At 39.6% G+C, this 9,608-nt stretch overlaps 1 protein-coding gene and 1 long non-coding RNA gene across 2 annotated transcripts; one reads left to right on the top strand and one right to left on the bottom strand.

Annotated features, from left to right (window-relative positions):
- The first annotated feature begins 586 nt into the window (after positions 1-586).
- Positions 587-4,689, top strand: LOC103933867 (probable LRR receptor-like serine/threonine-protein kinase At3g47570). Its single transcript, XM_009343568.3, has 2 exons — positions 587-3,609; positions 3,699-4,689. The coding sequence occupies exons 1-2, from the start codon at positions 1,449-1,451 to the stop codon at positions 4,070-4,072; spliced, it is 2,535 nt and encodes an 844-aa protein (XP_009341843.2). The 5' UTR covers positions 587-1,448; the 3' UTR covers positions 4,073-4,689.
- A 195-nt stretch (positions 4,690-4,884) lies between these two features.
- Positions 4,885-6,231, bottom strand: LOC103933895. The gene is made up of 4 exons (XR_001951923.2): positions 6,080-6,231; positions 5,854-5,901; positions 5,241-5,339; positions 4,885-5,133 (listed from the first exon to the last, which is right to left on the bottom strand). It is a non-coding gene; the product is annotated as an uncharacterized LOC103933895 (long non-coding RNA).
- Positions 6,232-9,608: the final 3,377 nt, after the last annotated feature.

Consider the following 9,608-nt stretch of genomic DNA (forward strand, 5'->3'; position numbering starts at 1 on the left):
CAACTTCCTATAAATACCCCATTTTCCATCAATTTCGGGTAAGCCCTTGTTACACAAGTAAGCCTCCTCCAGAGAAACTAACTTAGGCATTAAAGATCAAAGACCAAACTCTCCCTCACCATGAACCATTGCCCAAACTTCCCCCCCTCCACTTTGTGGGTGTGTGACTTTGGTCTTTGATCAAAGTTGATTAATTGTTTTGAAGGTACAAATTCATCAAGACGGAAGATGGCGAATTTTTGCTACCACATTGTGCACACCAAGTAAATGAAACTTGGTTTCGAATTTCACATCGAAAAGACAACAAGAAAAAGCCAAAGAGTGTTTTCTATTTGCGGTCTGTACATATTTGGGTAAGGGTGCAGCATGGATGAACTACTCGTGGTAAGTTGAGTATGTTGAATTTTTCTTTTCTCCACTATAAAAATTCTAATGCGTTGAATATTTCGTTTCTCCACTATAAATATTCTCACACTCATAAAAAGTTTCATAATTGTTTGAATTTTTGTCCGTCCCACTCAAAGTTTTCCAACACTTCCACAAAGAAAGGCTTTTTTCTTTCTTTCATGGACAAAACTGAGGCTCAATCACTCGTTGATTCCAGAGGCAGGGCCTGTAATTATGCCCAATTGGACTGTGAGGACAAAGACCTGGGAGCTGCAGACTAATTTGCTCTTCCAATTCCTTGCTAGACACGGTGGGAGTTGTGGGCTATTTTCGGTCTCTTCACAATCACTGGCTATAATTCAATCAAGATTATGTTCTATGTGAGAAGATATATCGTGTATTTGTGTTTCGTGTGCATTCGTGTAAACGAAACTTGATTTCTAATTTCACAGCCAAAAGAGAGAAAAAAAAAAGAGTTTCTTATTTGGAATCTATATTTTGGTGAGGATAGAGCATGCACGTACTACTGGAGGCAGGCTGAGTTTGGTTAAACTCTTTCATGGCTTCATTCTGTTATGCATGAGCACACGTATGGGATCTGCAGCACTCTCCAGCACTAGTCTTGGAAATGAAACTGACCGCATGGTGCTACTCAACTTCAAGAAAAGCATCACTCAAGATCCTCTCCATGTCATGAGCTCATGGAATGAATCCGTCCATTTCTGCGGTTGGGTAGGCGTTACGTGCAACCATTACACCAGAAGAGTCTTCATGTTGAACCTGCAAGATCAGAAACTGACAGGCTCTTACCTCATTCTATAGGAAACCTTTCCTATCTTGCTAGAATCAACCTAGGAAGCAATAGCTTTTGTGGTGAAATTCCTGAAGAAATTGGTCGTCTGCAAAGCCTGCACTTTCTCAACTTGTCTCACAATTCCTTCAGCGGGAAAATTCCAACCAATTTATCCCAGTGTACACAACTAAAGACGATTGAGTTTGGTTACAATGAGCTTATTGGGTCAATTCCAAACCAACTCAGTTCCTTGTTAAAATTAAATCATATGGGGTTTGATACTAACAATCTCACTGGAACCATCCCGACTTGGATAGGAAACTTTTCTTCTCTGCATGACTTTGATCTTAGCTTTAACAACTTGCGAGGAAGCATACCCAATGAGCTCGGGCGGCTAACAAGATTGCGAAGATTCGCACTTCAAGGAGACAATCTCTCTGGTATAATCCCTGCTTCCATCTATAATATTACTTCCATATCATTGTTTGGTGTTGTTCAAAACCAACTGCATGGAGAGCTACCACCAAATCTCGGCATTGCCCTTCCTAATCTCAAAAAATTTCTCTGTGGCGACATCAAATTCACAGGAAATATTCCTGTATCATTGTCAAATGCTTCTAGACTACAAGATTTTGACATTATTATAAATGGTCTTACTGGAACACTCCCTGCTGAAAATTTTGGATCCTTACAAAGCTTAGTTTCGGTAGGCCTTGATCGCAATAGATTGGGAAGTGGGAAACCTGGCGACCTGAATTTTCTCAAGTTCTTGGCTAATTGTACTAGTCTTGAGCGGTTGGGTCTTTCCTATAATCAATTTGGGGGAGAATTGCCTGTATCAGTTTCCAACCTTTCCACCACATTAAGATATCTTATTTTGGGGACAAATTTGATACATGGAAGCATCCCTTTGGGTATTGGAAATCTTGTAAACTTGGTCCTGATTGGAATGGAGAAGAACTATTTCAGTGGTAACCTTCCTGAAGAAATTGGGAGGCTTCAGAAGTTGGAAATAATATATTTGGGTGGCAATAATCTTTCTGGGCCAATCCCGTCGTCCCTAGGTAACTTGACTTCATTGTTAAAGCTCAGTCTAGAATTCAATAGATTTGCGGGAAATATACCACCAAGTCTAGGAGACTGCCAACATCTATTAAAGCTTGACCTTTCTAGCAACAATCTAACAGGCACCATACCTAAAGATATTTTTGGGCTTTCGTTCCTTTCAATTTCTTTGAGCATGTATGACAATCATTTAACAGGTTCACTGCCGTCTGAAGTTGGCCTTTTGGTAAATCTAGTAGAGCTAGATTTATCAGGAAACAATTTATCAGCTGAAATTCCCACAACCCTCGGCAGTTGTATTATGTTGGTGCGCTTGAAATTGGAAGGTAATGAGTTTCAAGGAATAATTCCTCAATCTCTTAAAAGTTTAAGAAGCCTAGAAGAGATGGATCTTTCGCGCAATAACTTATCCGGGCAGATTCCTAAATTTCTAAGCAAGTTTAGATTTCTTAGGCATCTCAACCTTTCATATAACAATTTTGAGGGTAAAATGCCAGAAGAAGGAATCTTTTTAAATGCAACTGGCCTCTCAATTTTCGGAAATCCTAAGCTCTGTGGTGGCAACTCGAAGTTACATTTACCTGCATGCCCCAACATAAAGCCTCATTCATCTCGAGGCCTACTTGCCCAACATGTAGTTATCCCTTTAGCTTGTGCACTTGCCTTCATAATTGCTATGTCTTGCTTCATTGTTGCATGCTCTATGCTTAAAAAGCGAGGAGGTATACATGCAGCTTCACGTTCTTATAAGGATTGGAAATCAGGTGTTTCTTACTCAGAACTTGTTGAATCAACTAACGGGTTCTCGAGGGAAAATCTGATTGGTTCAGGAAGTTTTGGTTCTGTTTACAAAGGAGTAGTCCCTGGTGATGGAACTCTAGTTGCAGTGAAGGTATTAAACCTTCAACAACAAGGAGCATCCAAGAGTTTTATGGATGAATGCAAAGCTTTGAGAAGCATAAGGCACCGTAATCTTCTCAAGATCATAACTGCATGCTCAAGCATCGACAATCAGGGTCAAGATTTCAAAAGTCTAGTTTTTCAGTACATGGTGAATCAAAGTCTAGATGTTTGGCTGCATCCTAGAGAGGATGAGCAATCTCAAAGCAAGAGATTGAGCCTTATCCAAAGACTCAATATTGCAATTGACGTTGCTTCTGCATTAGATTATATCCACCATCGTTGCGGAACTTCAATTGTTCATTGTGATATAAAGCCAAGTAATGTTCTTCTTGACGAAGATATGGTGGCTCACGTTGGTGACTTTGGTTTAGCAAGGTTCCTATTGGAGTCGTCTGATGATCCCTCTCAAAGTCAAACCATGTCAACCGGGTTAAAGGGGTCGATAGGCTACATTCCTCCAGGTATGAGTTTCTATCACTTCTAGTGTTTTCTCTTCCTAATAACTTATCACTGGGCCAAATTAAGTCCTAATATAAGTATTGAATGGCAGAGTATGGCATGGGAGGTCAAGTTTCCATCTTCGGAGATATTTATAGCTTTGGAATATTGTTGCTAGAAATATTTACAGGAAGAAAACCTACAGATGACATGTTCAACAATGGTTTAAGCATTTGCCAGTTCGCTACCATGGCGATGCCTGACCATGCCATGGACATAGTTGACCCTTCATTGCTCATTGAATGTGGAGCTGTAGATGGCAGCCGACTTGAAGCAAGAAGGTTGGAGGAATGCTTAATTGCAGTGATTCAAATCGGAATCTCATGCTCTACAACATCACCGTCGGAGCGGATGCTTGTGGATGTTGCTGTCAACAAATTGAAGAAAATTAGAGAATCATATCTCAATTTAAGAGGTAGAGGCTAGAAATACAAATGTGAGTCCCGTTCTCGTAGACAGTGTTGTGCAAGAAAATTGTGATTAACCACCTTTCAATCTTAATCCAACAATGGAGGACTTAAGATCGAATGGTGGGTGACCACAATTGTGTTCCACCACGGCGTCGAGGATAACAGGACTGATAAATGTGGGGTTAAGTTTGTTGTATAATTAACTTCGTCTCGTGTTTGTGTGCAAGAAATCATTTGAATAAGGATATTATATGTATCAAATTTGTGTGACATCATGTAAGATTGAACTTAGCATTTCATATGGTAGAATAAGGAAAGAATGTTTCATTTGTTAATGGTTAATTTTCATTGAAGTCTATGACTCTGTTATCTTTATCCTGAGTTCACTGATGCAATTCTCCCACCATGCCATTTGAATGTTTCACAGGTAACACAAAAATCTCTTTTGTTACTGGTATCAATTTGACCCTCAATCAGTCATGTGGTGTTACTAATCCACATGCTATAATATAGTTGGACGAACAAATGTTTTAATATTCATGAACCGAAGATAGTGTTAATGACAAACGCATAAGTTAAAACATGAATGGAATGGTAACACCGGAAAAACTTTGTCACCATAAATTAAAAGGTTTCCCAATTAGATGTTTGAGTCAAAATCTTAAAGTAGCATATCATTTCTAAGAATTATCGGTAACATAGGATCTGATCCTAAATATTCTTCTACCCATTGTAACGTTCAGAAGTTAAAGTTCGGTATACTTGTAATTATAAAACGAAGGTTAAAAGAGATAATTGGCAATATCAAGGAATTATCAGGACTTCGGATTAAAAGCAAGAATGGGATACCCATTGCTACAAAAGGAAAGAACATTTCAATTGTTGAATTGAATCCAGTAAACAAAACACGGTCTCATAAAATACATAATCTTATTCTCAAACCAGGATTACTGGAGAATGCGCAGCAAAATCTGACCATCCTGGCTGGAGCCTTTGTTCTTCGCAAGTAATGCATATATTGCCTCAGTTTGAGAAGTACAGCGAACTGTCGCAAATTTAGAGGATTCTGGGAAAGACCTGCAACATAGTTTCGAATGAATAAAATAAAAATCTAGTACAGTAAAAGTATTTTACAAATGATATATATGCATATATGTCTGTCATTCACAATCTATTCAGCATACCTGAAAGTTATTGGAGGGAAGACAAATTGTATTCACAACCAGACAAAACTCGTTCTACATCTTCTGGAGCTGCAGTTTGAGGGATTCCTTCAATAAAACCTGATAATAGAGATCAAGTCCATTTCAGGTGATAGCAAATTAATTTTAAGCTAAGGTGTATTGGATTACATTCAAATATTGATGGCATATACTTGACGTAGGGGAAATAATAACTCCAAAATACAAAGAATCGACCTGCATATGAACATAAGGAGCCTGTTTCTGTTCGATCAATAGACTCAACACATATGCCAGCCTCAGTCACTCACTTTCTTGCGAAGGCTCATGCAAACATACTAAAACAAAAATTCACTAGGTTGCCACATAATAGTTCCAGAGATTCTGTTTTCACGAAGAAGCAACTGTATCCAGTTAATATTTATGTGTTATCCAGATCAAAAAACCCTACTTAAACAGAAGAATTTGAATTCATTAGGTTCAGCCTTGAAAGCCGAATATATGGCAGTCTCAGGATGAATATGTTATCAGTGTTTTAAGGCATCAATCCTGTCTTACTACTTGGTCCATTTCATTAAAAACAATAATTAGCATGCAATAGAAAACCTTGACTTACAGTTTTTCCATCATAGGAAGTAAGATCGTCCCACTGCGATCGGTTAGCCTGTCATTCACAAACCCAGAATCAGCCCACTACGACACAAAATAGGCGCGCACAACAATCATATGCTATCAAAGCATCCATGACACCATTACCCTCTCCAAAACCCTAAACCCTAACTTGCATATGGAAATGAAATTACAGAAATGCCCGCAGCAGCCGGCAGGTCAATTTATAATACCTGCGGTTGGGGTCGAAGAAATGGATCGATTGGTGAGGCATCCTGCATCTGATCGGACGGCGAAGGCTCCAGAGAATGATCAGAGGGCGGAGAGTCTTGAGGTGGGTTCTCCGCTTCCGTCGAGAACCGTCTCCCAAAATTGTGTGATACTGTTAAAAGGTTTGACGTGATTGCGGCGCAAAGAAGACCGAGCTTCGACCTTTTTGTTCTCTCTTTGCTTCCCCTCGAGCTTTAGAGATTCACAGTGGCGTCGGACTCTCTGTCTCTGTTCTACTGAGCACTAAGAGGGTGAGGATGGTGGTTGTCGTTTTGGAAAAGTGGAATTCGAGAAGTGCCCCGTAATTATAGCGAAATTATAAACTCTGCCCCTTGTAATTTATAGTAGACTGTTGCTTTTTTTTCATTATATTGGGTTTGAAATGTCTTGAGCTCGGCCTCAAACAATGAATAGTCTTCTATGAGCAGGTCCAAGTGAAGCTAAACAAGTGTACAATGTAGCCATAGGCATCGAGAGTACTATTTTTCTTTTTAACCAAGTGTTGCAGGGAAGAATAAATACATCATAGGACACCAACTGCAGAAGGGAATGTTCTTAATCTTTTAAATTACAAGCGGTTGCCACTATAAAATAATGATAGCCTTCGTTCAAAGGGATCCCTTTTTTTTAATATAAAAATGGGAACTAGTTGGTAGACCTACTCTACATTGAACTTCAACGATCCGAAACGTTTATTTTTCAGGTCTTCATTCATAGATCATTCTTGCAAAATGGTAATTTAATCTCGAAACCGTTTACCCTATTGATTGTCTTGATGAAATTTCAATGTTTCTTAGAACACAGTGTTTATCAATTTCTTTGACCTCAATTAGATACCTCAAACATTTCTGATTTTGCCAATTTTTTGCAAGGATGATTAATGAAGTGTAACTTGAAAAATACATCGTTTGGATCGCTAAAGTTAGATGTGAAATGGGGCCCATAACTGAACCATTTTTCCATCAAACAATGAAGACCCCTTTAGATAAGGGGCTTGATATAATAATATTACTTTTTTTTAACAATCTATATTATCTACACTAAGGAAAAGGAGGATGGACTTAACCTCACAATGAGCTACCAACCAATCTTGGTAGCAAGTTGGCACACCCTCATTCACAAGAAAGACATAGTTAACTCATAATTACTCGGTCTATGCTTCACATAGGCAGGTTTATAATGTTTAGGGTCAACAAACATACAACGACTATGGGTTCAATGATGTTTGATGGAATTAATTAGATTAGCTTTCCAAGTTGTGCGGTGAGACAGGGAGGAGACGGTACAGTGATCATATGTTTCTTTTTGGTGATATGGAGGAAGAGGAGGAGGATGAGGAAATGGTGGACCAACGACGATCGACTTGGATGATAAGGAGGAAGAGATTGCTAGGTGGTTTTAGAATGCGCGAGGACTTTATGAGATTATTCCATTATGCTTTAATATGGGACTTTATGAGATTTTAACAGCGCCGATGCTCTATTAGCTATAAGGACACATGTCAAAGAGTTCACAAAGACACACCGAAGGAGACAACCATTTTAAGACAACAAACCCGCGGCCGAGGGCAAAAACCTACTAGAGCTGCAGACTAATTTAATATTCCAATTCCTTGCTAGGACACAATAGGAGATGTGGACTACTTTTGGTCTCCTCGTAATCACTGGCTATAATTCAATCAAGATTATGTTATGTATGATCATATATAGTGTTTCGTATATGTGGAGCCAAAAATAATCCAAAAAATTATGAGGCTCACACGTGGACTTCTATTTGTAACTAACGACAATGCTCTTACTAAATTGGCGATGCCCACATTTATTCCACGTGCAACCCTCTTGAAGGGCTAAGCTGCTGACTACGGTCTCAAAAACTTCGTTGCTCATTGCAAGGAGAAAAATCAAAGGTATTAAAGATAGGGATAATAACCAAATATCTTTAAAACTTTCCTTATTGAAGACCAAATCTCAGGCAAGGAATAACAATCAAATCCACTCAGAGATTCCACGAGATAATTCCAAGACATTGTTAATTAAATAATATATTTGGGATAATTCTCTCCTCCATCCAACATAGGACACCTTGGCCAACTGGTCGCCTACGCATGGCGCAAGATCCCTTTCCCCATGGTCGGCCACATTTCCCTATAAATACCCAATTTCCACTAATTTTTGGTAAGCTTTTGCTATGTAATTATGCCTAAACTCTTTCTTTTTTCAAAGAAACTGACGTAGGCATCGAAGATCCATGGGCCGAACTCCCTCCCCTACTTTGTGCGCACGTGGCTTTTTTTTGGTGTCTTTGATCAAATGTGTTTAATTATTTTATAGGTGCAAATTCATCAATACTAAAGATGGCGGATTTTTGCTACACAAATTGGTGCTTCATTAAGGTCCTGGTTTAATTCTTGAAGAAGTTCTTGCAATTCCTTTCAGAACTTCCCCCTTTTTAATTTTTCTAGGTGCTCCCAATCTTTAAATTTTAAATTCCTTGATTCACGTGACTAAAGGAAGGAAAATATGGCTGAAAATCCAAAAACCACAACAAACGATAAGCCCAACGTGCCTGGACATAAACTAGAGAAGGAGACCCTGAAGTAGCCTTGCATCATCACTCATCGCAGTTACAGCTGCTAGAGGCCCCTTGCCACCACAATGGACCACCTCAGCAATAGCCCAACCTACAAGCCCATATGCTGAGTTTGACACCCAATCCGTATTGGCCCAGCCCAAGCCACAACGTAGGCTTAGGCGCGACATGCCTGATAATACTCCAGTAGCCAAGGAGCAAGCCCAAGCCCAGTAAGCTCAGCGGGCAGCGCCTAACCCAACAGCTAACCAGACGGGTTGGCCTACATAGTAGCCTGTGCCTGCATCAGTGACCGCGCCTCTGAAATAGCTCTCGAGCTCCAAACTGGTTCGATCGAACTAGTTGGCTTAACCCGCGAATCGATGATTGAACTGGTGGATTTCTCGCCCTATTTTTCGGCGATTTGATCTATCTGAGCTTAAATATGATGTCCCTTGACCAACACCCTCGCGTAGCAGCCCCCTTTGGTGAATTAACTCATTGAGCACATTGAGACGTAGTGCACTCTAGATTAGGTGTTTTGAAGCATAATGAGGATGAATGAGGATATTTCTTTCCAACAACGCCCCAATAAGCATCTCCACCTACCGGCCTTTGGCTTGCTTACGGTTGTTTCTTCTTTTATAGGTACACGAATTTGAGCATCTCCACCTTCTAGTGTAAACTTGGTTCCAACAATTGTGATTCCTTACTTGATTGAGTTGATTTACAATTAGGTTAGTAATAAAGATAGGATTCAGTTATTAATCCTATCTTTAATGCCTTTGACTTTTCTCCTTTCCATGAACATGAGAGTTTGATGAGGTTGTAATCAGCTGAGCAGGCAAACTACGCCCATTCCCTTATGAGTAGCTTTAGGAAACTAAGGGTCCCCCCTTATATTCTCGCTCCATTCGCAAAGGT

The sequence above is a fragment of a genome, unplaced genomic scaffold, assembly GCF_019419815.1.
Source record: "Pyrus x bretschneideri cultivar Hongxiangsu unplaced genomic scaffold, Pyrus_bretschneideri_v1 Contig45, whole genome shotgun sequence".
NCBI classification, from domain to species: domain Eukaryota; kingdom Viridiplantae; phylum Streptophyta; class Magnoliopsida; order Rosales; family Rosaceae; genus Pyrus; species Pyrus x bretschneideri.

Excerpts from the sequence above, each read along its gene's own strand:
- LOC103933867 (XM_009343568.3), top strand. The coding sequence starts at position 1,449 with ATGGGGTTTGATACTAACAATCTCACTGGAACCATCCCGACTTGGATA. Across the intron at positions 3,610-3,698 it reads GATAGGCTACATTCCTCCAG|AGTATGGCATGGGAGGTCAA; the intron begins GTATGAGTTTCT and ends ATTGAATGGCAG.